The sequence below is a fragment of the Camelus bactrianus genome, chromosome 2, assembly GCF_048773025.1.
Source record: "Camelus bactrianus isolate YW-2024 breed Bactrian camel chromosome 2, ASM4877302v1, whole genome shotgun sequence".
Taxonomy (NCBI): domain Eukaryota; kingdom Metazoa; phylum Chordata; class Mammalia; order Artiodactyla; family Camelidae; genus Camelus; species Camelus bactrianus.
In genome coordinates this window covers 11,680,186-11,699,283 of record NC_133540.1, presented here as the reverse complement: position 1 = coordinate 11,699,283, position 19,098 = coordinate 11,680,186, and the positions used below count along the sequence as shown (strand labels likewise).

Sequence of the window (19,098 nt, the reverse complement as noted above, 5' to 3'; positions counted from 1 at the left end):
ATCTTCTTGATGTAGTAATTCTTTGTTGTTAGAATCCTTTGTTCTTGCAGCTATCTACCTGGGTCAGATCCCTGTAAACCTCCAACAAAACAAACGTTATTTTCTATTAGGTAACTTGTTATCTTTATATGAATGGAAAAGTGTTAAATATCCTTAAAGATCAGAGCATTCAAAATAGGCTCTCCTGTATATTTTAGGCTCTAGGCAACATTGTTTTACAAGCAAGATGAAGCCTAGGAGACAGAGCACAGGGTTTAGTCAAAGGAACAGATCTAATATGGAGTCAGATTTGTTCTTTTCTATTACCAGGGCAGAAGACACATGAGGATTTAAATCCCTTTAAGTTAAAAATAAGTAATATTTTAAAGGAATTTACATACATAGGTCGGAATGTGCATAGCATATCTGGAAAACACACAAAGGTTTGTAAACAGTGGCATCTCCAGGGAGGGCTGAAAGAAGAGAGGATGAGGGAAAACTTCTTTCACTTGTGTATTTTTGTGCTCTGTTTGAAATTTTTTAACCACATGCATGTATTTCTTTTTCAGTTAAAAAAAAATGTGTAATGGAGCAAAGGAGTAGCAAGCTCAGCAAATACAGCAGCCATGGAATCACTGAGCCATCACTTTTGATTTCAGCCAGGAAGCATTTATTGACTCTCTCCTATGTGCCCAGTGCTGTTTTAAGACTTCTTTTATTTTTTTCATAAAATAATAAAGTGCTATTCCTCAACCCTGCCCATGGCTGGTGGAAAACCAACTGAGTTTTTATTGAGTTGTTTTCCAAGAAGTAGAGATCAGTTATAAACAGAACACATCTTCAGGGCAAAACAGGCGGAGTGGTTTTCCAGCAGGCCAGATAGCTATGAAGGGTTTTCAACAGAGGCACACAGAGGCTGAGAGAGAAAGCCTCCAGGACCCTACAAAAAGCTGCCCAAACTGCCTTCTCCATGGCACTACTGAAATAGGAAAGAAAAAATCTGACTCCATATTAGATCTGTTCCTTTGACTTTAACCCTGTGCCCTGTTTCCTAGGCTTAGTCTTGTTGGTTCTGCACCTTTTGTAAAACAATGTTGCCTAGAGCCTGAAATATACAGGAGACCCTATTCTCAAGGCTCTGACTTTGAAGGATATTAACACTTTTCTATTCACATAAAGATAACAAGTTACAGAATAGAAAACAACATTTGTTTGTTGGAGGTTTACACGGATGTGACCCAGGTGAAGAGCTGCAAGAACAAAGGATTCTAACAACAAAGAATTCATACACCAAGTTTGCAACAACCAAGCATTCCCACTTCCCATTTTTAATATAAGAAGAGCCTGAAATCTGACTTGGGTTGATGGGTCCCCAGGACATTATTCTACCATTTCTCAGCTGGCTTTCCAAATTAAAGTCGCTATTTCTTGCCCCCAAAACCTGGTCTCCTGATTTATTGGCCTGTAATGCACGAGCAGAACAAGCCTGGACTCGGAAACACAGACATTGAAAGTACCCATTTGGTATATTAAATGACCTGCTTCTACTCATCTTCCTGACGTTTTATTCTCTTGACCACTCCTGCTATGTTTATGAAAAACCTGTCATGTGGACACATTTCCACCTCTAGCCACTACACTTCCAGGTAACAACTGATGCCAAGAAGGCAATGGAAGTTGCTAGAAGGTATTACCTGGACAATATAGAGCAGAAGTGGGTTCTGGCTGATGTTCAGGAGCAGGCTGGAACACCTGACAAGATGTTATAAGTACGGATAGACAGCTGGGCACCAAAGGAGAAGCTTCTAAACTTCCATGAGGGACTTGTTGGATAGGAAGGAAAAGTCCCAGACTATAGCTCGGATCCCACCACGAGCTTCCTGGGCGAGTCTGGGCAAGTAATTTAAAATCTCTAGGCCCGTGCTGTCCAACATGGGAGCCACCAGCAACATGCAGGATTATGAAGTTATTCTGTAGCCAGACAGAATTATAAAAAGACATTTTATTGCAAAGGCCCAGCAGGTATAATATTTAAAAACGTTATTGGTTATCTTGACCTAACGAGATATTTTTGTATGTGTAGGTTTCTGTGGTTTGTAAGGCCTGTGACTAATGATTCCGTTACAGTGAAGTATTTTGAAATTATAAGTTACTGGACACAGTACCCTCATATCACAGTTGAAAAAAACTGATCCACATAAGCAAGGTGATCTGACTTATTAGTTATGAGCAGGGGCTCTGGGGCCAGCCTGCCTGAGTATAAATTCTCACTCTGCCTCCAGGGGGTTCTGTGTGAATCTTGGACAAATTATTGTTGTTTTTGTTGTCGTTGTTATTATTTGTGCCTCTTTTTCCTTACCTTTTAAGTAGCGAGGAATATGTAGACTCTATCTCCTACTGTGTTGGCAGGATTAAATGAGTAAACGTCTGTGCCGCCCACTTCCCTGGGTTTCAGCATTCTCCAGGCAATCAGTGCCAAACTCAGAGGCATTCTCCACTGTCTTCGTCAGTCTGGGGTGCTGTAACAAATTACCGTGGGTCGGGTGGCTTAAACAACCAGCATATTCCTTAGGGTTTGGAGGCTGAGACTTTCAAGGTCAATGTATCCTTGAGAGGATTGCCAGCTCGAAGATGGCTGTCTTCCCAATATCTTCATATCCCAGAGAGCAGAGAGAAGCAAGCACTCTGGGGGCTTGTATAAGAACACTAATCCCATTCATGAGGGCTCTACTCTCATGACCTCATTTCATCCTACTAATCACGTCCCAAAGGCCCCACCTCCCAATACCATCACCCTGGGAGATGGGGTTTCGACATATGGATTTTGAGGGGATGCAAACATTCAGTCCACACATCGGCTAAGTCTCCCAAACATGCAGTCATCAAACCTGTAGCTAATTTCAAAGTAATATTTATGTCTCTCTGCCCATTTCCATTCCTACATCCACTATCACTGAAGCCCTGTTACATTTTATTCCTTATTTTTCTGGTAGAGATTTAATTGATTCCTCTAACTCCAATGCTCCCCTCGCTCCAGTCTGCTTAACAGCCCTGCCAGGTAGGTCTTCCTTAAAACACCTTCCCACTTCACCTGGTTGTTTTTTAGTTGTAAATGTCAGAATCCTCTCCACACCCCATCCTATACCTTTAATCCGTTACACTACGGCTCACTATGTTATTTTCCTCTTACCAATGTAAGAAATTTCCATAAGCTTAAGAGCTTAAACCAGCACAGATTTATCAGCTTATGGCTGTGGAGGTCAGAGATCCAACACAGTTCTCATTGGGCTAAATTCAAGGTAGCAGCAGGGTTCCTTCCTTCTAGAGGGTCTAGAAGAGAATGTTTCCTTGTTGTTGTTGTTTTTTTCCAGTTTCCAGAGGTCACCCACCTTCCTTAGCTTGTGCCCCACGACTTCCTCCATTTTCATGGTCAGCAGCCTTTCTGAACATTGCTCTATGGCTACACCTCCCTCTGATTTTAAACTCAGCTGGGAAATGTCCTCCATTTCAAGGACCCCTGTGATTACATTCAGCCCACCTGGACAATCCAGGCTACTCGCCCTATTGTCTCATCTCAGGATCCCCTTGTCCCATCCCATTCAGGCATTATGAATGTGGCTGTGACACTCACCTTGTGTAACATTTCCTCTCATGGGCATTTTATGGTTCAAGGCACATATGGATGACTTTTTGTTTTTCTTCCTTAGCCTTTCTACATTCAGTATGTCTGGTGAGATTATATGAATCCTTTTAATTTGTCCCCCTGCACTAATCTTTAATAATGTATCATGGGTTTAAAATGCTAACTGATAGACAATTTAGAAGACAGAAATCCTCTAAGATTTTTGTCCTAAAATATCTGTCATGCATTTTGCCATGTACAGTAACATGTCACAGGTGGCTACCCTGTGGCCGGGGAGGGACATGATTCTGCCATAACACACCCCTCATTCTCACCAATGTGCTGATCACCTAACCAAGGACCTATGCTCCCCGCTTCGCTCACTTCCTCCTCCTTTCCATTGACTACCCTGTTCCCATCGCTTCCTTCATTCAGCACATCAGGATTTCATGACCACATTCTTCTCTAAATGGAATGGGTATCTTGAATCTAATGTCTGACAACTGTTCTTACTCTATATGCACACACTGACCTGCACATAACCCCGTCCAGCTCTTTATTTTCCTAGAATCTCCCAGAGGAATCAGTTCCATGATGATGGTGATGATGATGATGATACTGACAATGATGACAGGGACCTCTCAAGGATTCTGATAAAGAGGGAATCAATAAAGGGAGGGAATCATTGCAAAATTGCCCCAGAGACAGGCTTAAAAGTAAATAACTGCTGTAGTGTTTAATGAAATTGCCTAATATTTAACTATTTTTAAAACTTTATATCACTGAATTTAAAATTTTAACGGGAATTCTCATTCACCAGTAACCAAGATTCAACTCTAGGACCAAAGTCTAAGGATTTCAATCTTCTAACAAATTGTCCTCTAGCCTTTTAAACACGTGATCCTTTTAAAAAGCTTAGTGCTGGGCTGAAAATAAGCAGGATTCATATAATCTCACCAGACAAAGTGAATGTGGAAAGACTAAGGAAGAAAAACAAAAATCCATTCATAACGTCTTGAACTTCACGTTGCTCACAGGAGAAAATGTTAGCCAAGGTGAGCGTCACATCAACATGACGCCTGAGTGAGATGGGGAAGCTGATCTTCCTCATCAGACATTTATCCTGATTTGTTAGATGCCAACACAGTTTCCTCATTGGATTTGCTTCTAACAAGTATGGAAGAATTTACGTTCTACCAAAAGCAGTCTAAACATTTTCCCCTGCTGTCAGGTCTCTGGACTGAATGTCCCCACAAGAAGGACATGAATATGTTTCATAGGGAATTCTTCCTGAGAAACAACAGGATTTTCGAGGGAAGAACTGCAGGCCCCCCATGGAGGGCTGGAGGAGTGCTAGAGGGGGCACTGGAAAAACAGCAGGAGTGAGTTCAGATACAACCGCTCAGGTTGCCAAAGACAGCATTGCTATCTCTGAGGATATGACATTCTCCCAAAAGTTCCATGAGTGAAGGTACCTGTGAACACTAAGCAGGTTGTTAAGAAACAGCAGCACATAATTTGCGTCACAGCTCAATTACAGTATGTTTTGATATTTGGAAAATAATTAGCCCATTTTCCTTTGAAACTGCAGCAGTAGCAATAGAAATAAAAAAGGCTGAGCCGTCTTGGAGACAACAATCAATAAACAATTCTAAATCTGCAGGATTCCTTGACGATATGCAAGCAATGAGCTAGATGTGTGCTGCAGATACCTCTTACTGCAGGGCTCACTCCTGCAAAGCATAGAACTAGTTTTCTCAGCAGACAGAGGGAACCAAGTCAAGATTCCAAATCTTGAGAGATTTACTATATGGCAGGAAAGATCACACAAGTACATCCAGCCAAATATGAATAAATGTAATCAAATATTATCAAATGTGATTGGAGCACAGATGAAACAGAAATTCCTTTCACCTGGGATCTAGAGAGACTTCTTCAGAAAATGTGGCTTTGGAGATAGCCAAAGACATGGGTGGAAATTTGGCAGAACAGGATGTAAGGAATTTTAAAACTGATTCTAAAATTCATATAAAAATTCAAAGGATCCCAAATATCCAAAACAATTTTGAACAAGAAAAACAAAGTTGGAAAACTTGCACTATCTGATTTTCAGCCTTTTTTTTTTTTTTTTAAACTACAGTAATCAGAAAGTATGGTGTTGGTGTAAAACAGGAAAATAGAATAATGGAGCAGAATAGAATGTTCAGAACTAAACCAACACTTATATAGACAATTGATTCTCAAAAAGGATGCAGTGGAGAAAGGATCTTTTCAACAAGTAGTGCTGGAAGAATTAGATAGTGATATGCAAAAAAAAAAAAAAAAAAGAACTTTGATCCACACCTCACAAAATATACAAAAATTAAGTCACAATGGATCATAGATCTTAATAGGAAATCTAAAACTATAAAACAGCTAGGAGAAAAAGCATAGGCTTAAGCTTTATGACCTTGGGTTTGGCAAATATTTCTTTGCTATGACACCAAAAGTATAATCTATTTTAAAAAGAAACTGATAGAGTGAACTTTATCAAAATGAAGACTCTTCAAAGCTGTTCTAAACACTGCTAAGCAAATGAAAAGACAAGCCATAGACAGAAGCAATTTGCAGATCATATATCTGATAAAGGTCTCTCTTTGTATCTGATCCAGAATAAAGAGGTCTCAAAACTCAATAATAATGCAAACACCTGAATGAATGAATGAGGCCAGAAAACACACTTCAGTAAAGATATCCAGATGGATAATAAGCATATGAAAAGATGCTGATTAAAGATGCCATTAGTCATTAGAGAAATGCTTTTAAAAACCACAGTGAGATACTAGTACACATACATACAAGAATGAATACGATTAGAAAGACCGACCTTACAAAGTGCTGGTAAGGAAGTAGAGCAACCAGAGCTGATACACACCACAAGGAATTTACAATAGTACAACCATTTTGGAAATGTCTTTAACAGTTTCTTTAAAAAAGGTAAATACCTATCTACCATATAACCCAGATATTCCTCATGTGGTGCTTTAGAAAAGAAAAGCATATGTCCATATAAAGACTTGTAACCAAATATTCACTGCAATTTTATTTATAATAGCTCAAGTTGTAAATAACCCATGCATCCATCAAGAAGTAAATGGAGAAACAAATGATGGTCTATCCAAACACTGCTCACAACAAACTCTTCAGTAAAAACTCAGCACTAAACAATACTCTGCTATAAGAAAAATAAGCTATTAATACAGCAACACAGATGACTCTCAAAATAATTACACTGAATGAAAGAAGTCAGACAACATAGAGTAGATACTGCATTAATCCATTCATACAAGGATCTTGAAAATGCAGACCAATATGTTGTGATGGAAAGCAGATCAATGGTTTCCAGGGGAAGAGATGGGGAGGGAGCGAGGGACAACAAATGGCAGGAGAGAAGCTTTGTGGGTGATGGGTATGTTCACTCTCTTGAATGTGGTCATGGTTTCTTGAGGATATACTTATGTCAAAACGTATTAGCTGTACACTTTATACGTGTGAAAATTACTTTGCCAAGTATACCTCAAAGCTGTTTTAAGAAAAAAGGCACTTCAGTCCTGATCCACCTCAGCGCCTGATTGGAGCGACATGATCAGTCCCTCACCCTGTTTGCCTAACAGGAAGGTAGAAAACCTCTCACGGAAAATAACATATGGATTTTTCATTTGCAATGTCTGCCATGTAATAAAGAATTTCAAGACATGCAACATGTCAAGACTATATAACGGATAATATGAGAATAAGAAACATTAGACAAAGGATGCAAACCCCCAGGTGATGTAGGCATCAGAGTTACCAATAAAGGCTATAAAATACTTTTAATATATTCAAGAAAATAAGGAAATTATGGGAGAATAGACAACAGGGTAAAGACTTTCACCAGAGAAATATACTGGAATGTATTTTTAAGAGAAATCAAACAGATACTCTAGAACTGAAGCTTTCAGCTCTGGAAACAGGTAAACAGAGCTAATTAGGATCCCTTTTAAGTAAAACTTTCAGTAATGCCGGGTAAAATACAACAACAAATGTAACACAGAGCTAACTATGGAAAGAGAAGTTCCCAGGTGACAATACAAAGAGGACACTTAAAGCCCAGAGTGGTAATCTTGTGAGCTGATGCCACCACACCCTGGAGGGAAGGGGTTTTAATCTGCACATAAATAGAGATACAATGTCCATTTAGGAAAAAGGGTCCATACCAGATGTAGAAGACTCTTCCTTTATATCTATATAGTCAGAGACAGAGATGTAAAGTGGCAGCAGAGGTCACAGTGACACAGGGCCCTGGGCCAAGGAGTGTGAACACCTCTGCAAGCTGGGAAAGGTAGGAAGACGAATCCCTCCCTAGAGCCTCGGTGTGGAACGTAGCCTTGGCCACACATTGGTTTAAGCCCACTGACAATGACTTTGCACTTCTGCACAAAAGAACAGTGAGATGATGAATGTGTATTGCTTTAAGCCACTGAGTCTGTGGTCCTTTGTTAGAACAGCAAAAGGAAAGAAACTCAGGAACCAACATGAACATGAACCCCAAGCTGCCTGCTGTGCTGGCAAGAATTTCTTTGTCTCTGAACCTGGGGGAGTCTCCTGTCTTCTGGCAGCATCCACAAACTACCTCATGCTAACTTGAGAGCTTGCAGAGGGTTCAATCTTAACCCTGCACAGTTCTTGATATTTAGTTAATAAAAATGATGGTGTCATCATGGGTATTTTTCCATCTTTTAAATACCCTTCAGTCTTCTAATAAAGCTACCTCTAATTGAGAGACAGTGTAAATAGTTTTCAAACTTCATAATAAATAACTGTGGTTTTATTTGGTTACTTAAATTATGAGTAATAATATTCACATTAGTAAAAGTTATTAAAATCAACATTGTTTAATGAAAATATCATTTCTTTTTGCATGAACATGTATTAACTACAATAAATGTTCCATGCTTTCTTCTACGATTTACTGTTAGAGCCTTAAAGAATAATATTTTCCTCAAAAGATATTATGGCAAAGGGATTTCTTTTGGTGGAACAGTTCCTACATCAAATCTGGTGCATGGCTCAGGCCACTGGGAACCTAGAGATGATAGATATTAGGAGGCATTATAAACACAAAATGATTTTTAAAGGAATTAAACAACTGGATGTGTGAAAACAAAGAATCTGAGAATATTCTAGTGAAATAAATGTATTTTTCAGCTTAAGCAAGACACTGGGTGAATAAATCTAAAATGAAAAAACCACCCAGAGATCAGCAGTGAGTCATGCATGCAGTGTGACTGATCAAAACCAAGTTGTTTCCAAACCAGTGTGCAGGCTTGATGCCTTCATGAATCAAGTCTGTGTGGCACCAGGCCATCTCGAATACATGTTGATGAGGTATTTATAAGCCCTTCACCATCCCAGCACAAAGCCCACACATGAGCCACAAGACCATCACCTACACATCTGCAAAAGACACAGCATGGTGGATAGCACTTTTCTTGTTCAGTAGCCGGTGGCAGGGCACTGTGAGCAGACAGAGATACAGGGACACAGAGACACAGAGGCACTTCCCCTCACTCAGCTGATAAACTTCCGTGCATTCCTGGGGACAGGATTGTCATAAAATGCACCATGGATTGATCCTCCTCCTAGGAAAGGAACGGTAGGTCTGTCCTCAGGTTGGAGCAAGGGTGGCCGGAGGATCTCAGAAGAGCTGTTTCAGCACAACCAATAGAAATGTCTGCCACCGTGACCAGGAGAGACAGGTCTCCTGCCATCCCGGTAGGCACTTGGGCTCCTGACAAAAGCTGGGCTCAGTAAAGGCTTGAGTAGAAGGCACAGACCTGAGGGATGCCCCAGCAAGAGACAGGAGGTAGGGCCTGGTTTATGCTGCTCTGGGTGTGTCCCAGCCTCATCCGAATACGAAATCAGAAATTTGCAAAACAGCAGAGCTGGGATGGATCATCTACTCCAGACTCCTCACATTACAGTTTAAAGGGTGGCAGCCCTGGGAGGCAAAGCAACGTGCTAAAGGCAGAGCGTGGAAGTGGCAGCGCCAGATGAAAAGCACCATGGCAACCCCGTTCAAGGCCGCTGACACTGAGGACGGGGCCAAGGTTTCCAACGAGGAGAATGAGACAGTGTAAATACTTTGTTCCCCCCAAAACCCCAAATGTTTACTAAGGCACAAAAACTCACCTTAACTAGCTCTCTTCTGAGGGGGCTCTCTTCTGTCTCCGTCTTTCTGTCTGTCTCCATTTCTCTCTCTCAGACACAAACACATACAATTTTGTGAAAGGGGACTTCCTGCCATACAAAGACAGACTTCACATCTTCAGAGAAACACTTGACAAAGCACATTTCCATTTCAAGTCCTTGTGTGAGGTCTGGGCAACTGGCTTATTTTCTAGAACAATCGGTGGTTCCAAAATCAGGAGATCATCTTCCCCAAAGGAAGAGTTCTGGTCCGTGTTGATGAAGCTGGGGGTGTCACATTTCATGAGCCCGTTAGGCTCCTTCTCTGGCCACCTGCTGCATCTGATGGCTTCCTGGAGCCGAACATCACTGTCAAGGGCTATGGTTGGGATACCAGCTTTGGCCTTGTCCATGCGGTCCACTTCATTGACGTAGCAGTGAAAGAGGGACCTAGATTCGTCATTGTGCTGCCAGAGAACCCCTTGGGCACCAGCGGTCTTCCAAAGTCCGACACAAAGCTGTTCAGTCTGAATCTCTTCTCGGGAGACTCCGCATTGCAATAAAGAAAACCAAAATAAAAGATCGCTCACACTCTAGCTCGGTGACCTGAAGACTTATAGTTTTTGATATCTGCTGAGAGCAAATCCCTGCACAGAGCATGCTGACAAGCACTGGAATTGAGAGACATCACTTTCGAACTCATACAATTACACCCAAGGCAAAAGTCTCGTGAGGGCCCTTGGACCATCCTGAAAAAACATCGCTCCCTGAGAATCCTCAATACTGGTGCATCGCACACCAGTGTTTCTCAGTGGGACACTCAGATCATCTTCATCAGAATTAGTTAAAGTGCTTCTTAAAATGCAGAATTCTGGGGTGCACACCCTCAGAGTCTCCAGAATTAGGGACCGGCAGTCTGTATTTTCATAGCCACCAAGATCACTAAACATGCTCAGGTTTAGCACCGCGGTCTACATCGGGTCACCTGAGCATCGACAATGCTGTCTCATGGGGTGGGGGGGGTGCCATATGTGTCAGTGTGCTGTCCTACCCACGTGTCTCCCCTGATTCTCAGAACTGACAGTGCAGTCCCATTGGGCAAGAAATACCACCATTTCACAATGCATACGCAGGGCGCCTGACTGACAGATACAATCAGTGCTAGGAAAGGGGACAAAACTCAGGTTCCTCATTGCTTGTTTCACTTACTGTGGGACAAATGATCAATTCAAGGGTAATAAATCAGTGTATGAGTGAATAACATGACTCTCGTTAGTCCCACGAGTGCCTGGAAGAGCGAGCCTGGGCACACTGAGAATCATAACAGCCCATCTACTTAATTGTCATCCTCCCCAGATTTATGTAAAGGTTACTTCCACCCAGGCAGTGACCCCTGAAGGGCAAGAATCATGTCTGAACACACTCTCAAATCCAGAACAGAACCTGACAACAATTAGGCTCTGGGGTCTGTGTTTAGCGAGTGTGGAATCTCAGTGATGCCAGCTCTTAGACCTTGCCTTCCCTTCCCACCCCTCACGATATGGCCCTTATGACCAGCTCTCCCGGGGCTGGGGCCACGGAACCCATTTACAGGACTGGAAGAATCTGATCATATAAACCATCCCCCAGATTATCATCAAGAGTCACCTGCATTTCAGGGATCAGTAATCCCAGAAGCTTTGCAGTTCAGGCAGGTGAGGGATTTTTATATCAGCTCTGTCTTCTACTGTGACTGCCTGGGTGACATCAGACAAGGAATTCTCAAAAGCCTGAGCTTTTCCTTTCAGGAATAATCTAAATAACAAATCTCGTTGACCACTCAACAAGTGTGATGTGAAGATCAATGATTTACACAGGAGTACAACATTCACTAGGTCATGGATTTAGAATCAGAGAAAAATCATTTGAGAAAGATTGACAGAATGTAGCTTTAATGCAAATTTAAGTATTCTTACCTTTCAGTAAATCATCTTCTTCCCCAACTTATCACTTCACCCAAGTTTAAAAGATGTTTGAGAACAGGGATGAGTGTGCCAGCAATCTGGGACCCAATAACCTAAAATGTCACCTAGGAAAAAGAGGGGAGTAACACATTTTTAAAAAGCATGGTGAGGATGGCGGGGCCATCCCCCAACTCCAGACTAAGAAGCTCTAAGCAATACATTTCCTGCCTGCCTGGGGCATCAGCTGATGTGAAAACCCGCCCAGAAACCTCACTGTCCAGCAGCTCCTCCGTAACACAGGCTACACTTTCTCAGAATTAAGAATTGGGGCCAGTAACCACTTTGCTGAAGAATAAAGACAAAGAAGAAGAAGAGCGTTCTGCCCCTCCCCAGGGGAGAGCCCAGACCTAGGGCTGCATGCACTGAGCCTACCTCCCAGGAGAAGGATAAACTGGAGAAGGGCGTCCTGCGAAACTGGGACAGCAAATGTTGAGATGGGAACAAATTGACCGGCTGGCCAGGGACAGCCCCCTCCGTCGCTGCCTTGGCGGCTGCCTCCGCCCCCTCAGCACATCCTGCCCACTTCCGGTGGTTAAGCTGTCAGGGAAACAGTGCTTTGCGACCTGGGGCAACAGAGGCTGCCCCCAGGCCAAGCTGCGGGGGAAATGGGATCTAAACCACCAGCTCCCAAGCGGCAAGCTCCATACCCCCGCCAACAACCCGCCGCCCCCGCAGCCTACAGCACCCCCGGGGCAATATGTCCTGGAGAAGGGTGACCCAGGAATGAGGGGCAGCAGAGGCCACCCCCACGTCAGGCCTCCAGAGAGATGGGAGCTTATCCTCCAGCCCGCCAGGGGCAGACCCCCCTCCTCTCCAACCCTTGATGTCACCGCGCCCACCTCCCAGGAGCAACCTGACCGGGTGTGGGGTTTCAGGCTAATCTTGGGCGGGAGAGGCCGTCCCCAGGCCAGGTCAGGGGAGAGGAGAAGAAGTGGCCCCATTAGGCGGGGCAGCCGGCCGTCGCAGCTGCCTCTGCCCCTCGACAGCATCGCGCCCGCCTCCCAGGAGCAAGCTGACCTGGAGACGGGCATCCGGCTTCTTGGGCAGCAGAGTACGCCCCCAGGTTTGGCCGTGGGGAAGAGGAGAGCAAATTGACAGGCTCCGCGCTGCACGTCCTCTACGCCTGCCGTCGCCTCCCCCACACTTTAAAGGCACTTCCCAGGGCGCCCCTCCCCCAGCAGGCTAAATGGGACAGGTGTGTCTGGTGATCTGAGGCAGGAGAGGCCACTCCCACACCAGGCCATCGGGGAGACGGGAGCCAATCCACCAGCTCCCCAAGGCAGCCCCCTACCCCCACAGCAGCCACCGCTCCTGCCCCCTGACCTCACGGTGGCCGCCTCTAGGGAGCAGGCTGACCTGGAGATGGACGTCCGGCGAACTAGGGACAACAGGGACCGCCCCCAGGGCAAACCACGGGGAGAAATGGGAGCAAATGGACCGGCTCCATGGGAAAACCTGCCGCTGCTGCCACCACCCCCAACGTAACACGCCCGCCTCCTGGGGCCAGGCTGACTAGGATACACGTGTCTCTTAACCCAGGGCAAGAGACACCGCCCCCAGGACAAGCCGCGGGGAAGATGGGAGCAAATGTGCCCGCTCCCCCGCTGCAGGCCCCCGACCCCCGCCACCCGTGCACCCTGACTACCCTGCCTCCCGCCCCCAGCAGGCAAAGTGGGAAAGGGTTGTCCCAGGACCTGGCGCAGCAGAGGCCGCCTGCAGGCCACGCGGCACAGACATGGGAGCTAATCCTCAAGCTCCCCCGGGGCAGCCTCCCTATCCCCGCAGCCACCACCATCCCAGCCCCCTGACTGCACCGCACCCATCTCCCAGGAGCAAGCTCACCTGGAGTCGGACCTCAGGCAAATCTCTGGCGGCAGAGGTCGCCCCCAGGCCAGGCCGCGGGGGAGAGAAGAAATGGAGCAGCTCCCTGGAACGGACCCCAACCCCCAGCCGCCGCCGCCGCCGCCGCCTCCCAGGACCAAGCTCACCTGGAGACCGGCGTCCCGCCTCTACGGCAGCAGAAGCCGCCCCTGGCTCCGCAGCGGGGGAGAGCGGAGCGAATTGACCGGCTTCCGTGCGGCAGCCCCCCTATCCCCGTGGGCCCTGCACCTTAACCACACCGCCTCCACTCCCCACTCAGCTTGCTGAGTGGGACAGGTGTGTGCAGCGACCTGGGGCAGCAGAGGCCGCTCCCAGGCCCGGCAGCCGGGAGAAGGCAGCTATTCCATCAGTTCGCCAGGGGCAGCCCCGCTCCGCCCCCTTGCCGCTGCCACCGCCCACTGACCTAACCGCCCCACCACCCAGGAGCAAGCTTACCTGGAGTCCAACATCTGGCGAATCTCCGGCGGCCAACACCCCCCCAGGCCAGGCTGCAGGGAAGAGAAGAAATCGACCGGCTTGCCCGGGCAGCCTCCCACCCACCGCCGCCGCCGCCGCCGCCGCCGCCCCCTCCGCCACCCCAGACCATTGCACTAATCTCCCGGGGTCAGGCTGACTGCGAGGATGTGCACTTGCCTTCTGACCCTGGCCACGTGCCGGAGCACCTTCCTGAACCCCTACACTCCCTGTACCTCTGCACCCCTGCCACTCTCTGCCCTTCCGCACTGCCTGCACCCCCGCATCCCCTGAACTGCCTGCACCCTCCACAGCCCCTGCACCCCTGCCACCATTTACACCTTTGCACTGCGTACACTCCTGCACCCCTGCTTGTCCCACACACCACCTCTTGGGCCTGTGGCAGAGTCTCTGCTGTTAGACCAATGCACAGGAACTCACATCTTTGCCAGTATATGATGCATCAGTGGACGTCTGGGGTTGGCTGCAGGAAGGTACATGTTCCAGGTCACTAGCCTGGGCCACTAGGGTGATCTCTGTGAGGTCACCCAGGACGGGCTCAGAGATGCTGTTCTCTGGGAAGAGAGGAGTTGAAACCGGTCTTGAGGGCAGAGCTCTGCTCACCAGGTCGTCCACGCTTCATGTTTTACACAGGGTTTCGGAGAAGTGAAATTGATCCGGCCAAGTAAGACCGGCCTGCTGTGCGCCCACCTCAGTCCTGGGCTCTGAGGCAGACCGACTGGCTCCCACCATCAGGACACAGTTTGGGCACCTGAATGGTCCCTTGGAGGCATCCTATCACTTCTCAGGAAGAAGTCTGGCTGCTTCCACCCTATGGCCCTCCCTCCCACTGTGCTGGCCTCAGGAAGGTTCCTTATTTGGGGAAGAATGCAGCCCACCCCCTAACCCACCCCTCACCTTTCTCTAACCCAGGCTGGTGCTTTCTCTGCCCTTCAGAGTCTGGAAAGCCATTTCTCTTCAGGTATGTCCCTTCTGAGATGGACTTGCTTCCACTCAATTCTAGGCGAGGATGCACCATGGAATGCACTGGGTAAGAGAACCAAAATAAATAGTTTCTTCTGTGAGGTTTTCTGTTTATCTACTGGGGCTGGGCTGTGTGTAGTTTGCTACAGCTATTCGTGCGAGAGGCTAAAGCCACCCGTGAGTCCTTGTTTTCATCTCCCCGCTGTCTTTGTGTTTTCCCTAGACACTCCTGAGACATTTACTTCTTTTAATTTTATTCCTGTTATTACACAGGGGCCCTACTGACATGGAGGTAAGGTGTTGGGGGAGCGGGACAGAGCAGGGCATCTGTAGTCCTGTGATTAGTTCTCATTGAGCCTGTGCCCTGAGCTGTGACCTCCACAAGTGTGTCTCTTTCCCCCACCCCAATCTGGGTGACACAGAAGGTATTTCCCTTCCCCCAGGTAGGTTAGGCTCTGGTAAAATAATTTCTCATAAAAAAAAATAAAAACACAACCCCCCACAATGGAAGAGAATGTTCTGGGTGTATTTCAATAGAGCTATTTTTTCCTTTCCTGGCAGGAACCATGAGGAGTTTTCCTATGATCTTCACTCTGAGAACAGGAAACGGTCCTGGAGGTAAAATGCATGAAAAAGAGCAGGGGGCCCCTCTGACTGGCCCCCTGGAGTTGTCACACTCGGACTTCCCCACGCTGAGCCTCCAGCTGGCCTCAGGGACCTGTTAAATCTGCCTGCCCCCGGGGTTCTTACAAAAGCGGGTTCTGCCCTGGGAGCTGTGACTCTCCAAGCCTGCCCGGCTGCCTCTCTGTGTTGGGAGCAGCTTTCCCCCTCAGTTTTCTTGTGGATCTAAGAAGAGCAGTGGGTTTGCAGCTCCCTCAGCTCTGGTGTTGTTTTCAGGACAGAAGGAGCAACTTCTGAGCTCCACACGAGCTGGACCAGAGGCTGGAAGCCTCCCCTCCTCTGCCTCCATGCAGACAATCAGTGGCTGTGGTTCTGGCCGAGTTTCTGAAGATGTGGATTTAAACACACACATCCCAGCCCCCACAGGAGCACACAGTCCCATAAATCCCTACAACTTCCACTGGTAACTACGGAACTGATGAGGACACGGGTTTCGGGGCTGCAGAGGCCTGACTGCATGACTTTCTCAGTGGCCTATTAATGTGGTTGTTATGGGCCTTGTCTGAAGTGTCTTGCTTACCGCACCTGGTACATGGGAAATATAAAATAAGTACTAGAACCTCCACTTTTTCTCCCTCTTGGGCCTTCCAACCTAAAAAGTAATACGTGAACTCAGACGGCCTAGTCACCACAATGAGGTCCGATCAGCCCGGCTCTCCTGAGTGATGGACACTGACTTGCGCATTAACTTGGAACAGTAGGGGAACCGCCTTCCTCTAACTGGGCCTCTCCCCACACCAGGCACGCCCTCAGCTGAGAAGGGGCCAACTCCCCCATTGAGGTTTGTGCTGGTGGCTTCAGTGTGACCTGGCCTTGCCGGGAGATGAAATTGCATTGAGGTGGAGTGTCAGGAGGAGGGGGGGTCCCTGCTGGGGCAGCAGGGGGCCCGGTAGCACCCTGCGCAGCCTGGTGCCTGGGGCTCCCCAACATCTCCTACGGCCCCCGGGTCGGCTCTGGTCTGGGCCACTCCATGCACCCTCCCAGTATCTTTTCATTAAGTCCCTTTTTTGCTTTTATCAGCCAGAGGTGGCTTCTGTTGCTTGTTCAGTGAAACAGTGCATCAGGAAACCAGACTATTTCTAAGATCAGTAAAATACGAACTTTGGTCAGCTCGCCGGGCAGACCGTGCAGCACAAATTCCCGCACAGGGCTGTGCAAATGCCTTACGTGAAGGGTCCTCATCATCTGTCTTCAGAGATACAGAAGCTCGTGGTTCCGGTAAAACCTCAGGGAGGGATTGAGGAATCCAAAGCTGGTTGGTTTCAAAGACTAACCGGTCAGAACAGACCCCTGAGCTGTGGTCAGAAGCCTGGCTCAATGTCACGCAGACTCAGCACCCTAATGTCCAGTGGGGCCGGTGCTGTTTCCTTTACAGGCTCTCGTTGGGGAGTCACTGTAGCCCCTTACACTCAGCAGGGAATCCAGCCCTCTTAGCCCCCACCCTGAGTGTTCCATGACACAAATCTCGGGAGTGTTTAATTTTCATCTTTGTTTAGGAGGATGAATGTGGGGCAAGAGGAGAGATAAATTCACACTTAGTGACACCAAGTCACAGCCAGTACCTCTTCCTCGGAGAGCTATGTGCTCCCACAGTGGTGGCTGGGGGCCTGGGCAGAGACCCTCCTCTGGTCACAGAGGGACTCACTCCTCTGACTGCAACTGATGGGTTGGACAACCAATCCAGAGGGGACAGAGCATCTTTCCCGGGAATTTGGAACTGACACACAGAAATTAATTTCACTCATCTGGGGATTGGGAGGAGGGTGGGAATCAAATGAAACCAGAGCAGTAGAGAAAGTTACAAGTGAATGAGAGAGACAGAGAGACTGAACTTGTGAGAGTAAATAGTGTGAAGGAAGGATTACAATCAGGGTACAGAGGAATTCCAGCTCCTGGCAGTCTAGTGTGTCCCAGCCCATCAACAAACCTGCGGGATGGTTAACATCATTCCAGTTTTGCAGATTAGGAAACAGGCTGAAAGAGACGGGGGTTGGCTTTGGGTGCACAGTTAATTTAATTGCCACTGGACCCCTCACTTCCCACTGCCTGAAGGCACCATGATCCTCACAGGGACCCTGCAGTGCTGACAGCCTAGCACCCTGATCAAAGGGACCCTGCGGGAGTGGGAACCTCTCTGAGTTTGGAGAGTTCCCTGCACCGAGATTCCATGCATCAGCCGGCTCCCGCTCACCCCAGGTTAACGTCTCCCCAGCTGTGTAGTCCCCCGAACCGCTTCCCTCCCTGCCAGGCACCCCCGTTCTTACCACCGAGTGTACTGCAGGAATTCAGGCACAGGGATGCCCAAAGCAACACGAGCCCACCGGCTGTACAAACAGCAGACTCCCAGCCCCACCTGCGCTCCATGGGGATAGTAGGTGTCCTCACCTTTCATGTACCTAAGGCAATCTGTTTCTTCAGCTGGAGGCTATAGAGAAAAATAAAAGGTCCAAAACATTGTTCAGTGAGGAATTCCTCCAAGGACCTGACTTCAGTGTCTACAAACAGTTGTGCTGGCCGCTCTTACCCCCGGACATTGGGTGAGGTGGATTATTGATCAGCACAATCGCCGGTGGCCCAGCTCCTGGGCTTGGCTGCCCAGAGGGGGCTGGGGGAATGGGTAAGGCCAGGGCACTCAGGAAGAGCACAGAGGACCTGACATCTCGCCTCCGCAGTTGTAAACCCTTCCCCAAATCTCAAGGCATCGGACAGAGTGCAGCCACCACAATAATGAGATGTTCCCATCTCTTCACTCACTCCTGTTGGTTCACTTACGTGCTGAGCATCCACTGGGTCACAGGACATGACACACAGGATGGCCGATGGGACAGGCTTGGTACTTCCCCCTGGATCCTGTTCAATCTGATGGAAGAATGATCACTCATAAACGGTTTCTCAAAAGGATACATAGACAGGAGACAAACTGCAGAGTGAATCAAATTTTAAAATATAAATGAAGATCCCCCAGTCTCCCCGCCTAAGGTTAACAGCATAAAGAAAATAGATCTTGCCTTTGATCACCAAGGAAGTGGTCACCCTCTCTCAGGAGGAAAGGAGAGTTAATCTTTGAGCAGGACACAGAAGTGCTCCATCGAATTGGACCAGGACCTCTGCTTTCATTCAGCAAATCTGTATAAGCTCCTACTACTTATGGGAATCTAGTAACTATACCCATTCCCAAGGCTCTTGGGCTTTATTAGTCAACAAAATAGACACGACTCCCCATCACTGGGGGCTCAGAGTTTTAGCAGAGAAAACAGGCAACATGATGGGGGTAGCAAGAGCTTGGGG

At 47.4% G+C, this 19,098-nt stretch overlaps 1 protein-coding gene across 50 annotated transcripts in view; it reads right to left on the bottom strand.

The window, feature by feature from the left end:
• Positions 1–19,098, bottom strand: part of LOC141579475 (uncharacterized) — a 195,019-nt gene that overhangs the window by 171,103 nt on the left and 4,818 nt on the right. For 43 of the 50 annotated variants that reach the window (XM_074375924.1, XM_074375812.1, XM_074375782.1 and 40 more), the window contains 10 exons: positions 18,583–18,669; positions 18,075–18,235; positions 17,738–17,784; positions 15,064–15,192; positions 14,587–14,720; positions 14,128–14,180; positions 12,184–12,348; positions 11,764–11,876; positions 9,812–10,355; positions 2,339–2,498 (listed from right to left, as the gene is read on the bottom strand). In XM_074375924.1, coding sequence (XP_074232025.1) covers positions 11,873–11,876; positions 12,184–12,348; positions 14,128–14,180; positions 14,587–14,720; positions 15,064–15,192; positions 17,738–17,784; positions 18,075–18,235; positions 18,583–18,669 — 780 coding nt within the window. In that variant the 3' untranslated portion in view covers positions 2,339–2,498; positions 9,812–10,355; positions 11,764–11,872. The other 7 variants (XM_074375954.1, XM_074375953.1, XM_074375901.1 and 4 more) reach the window with 7 other exon arrangements.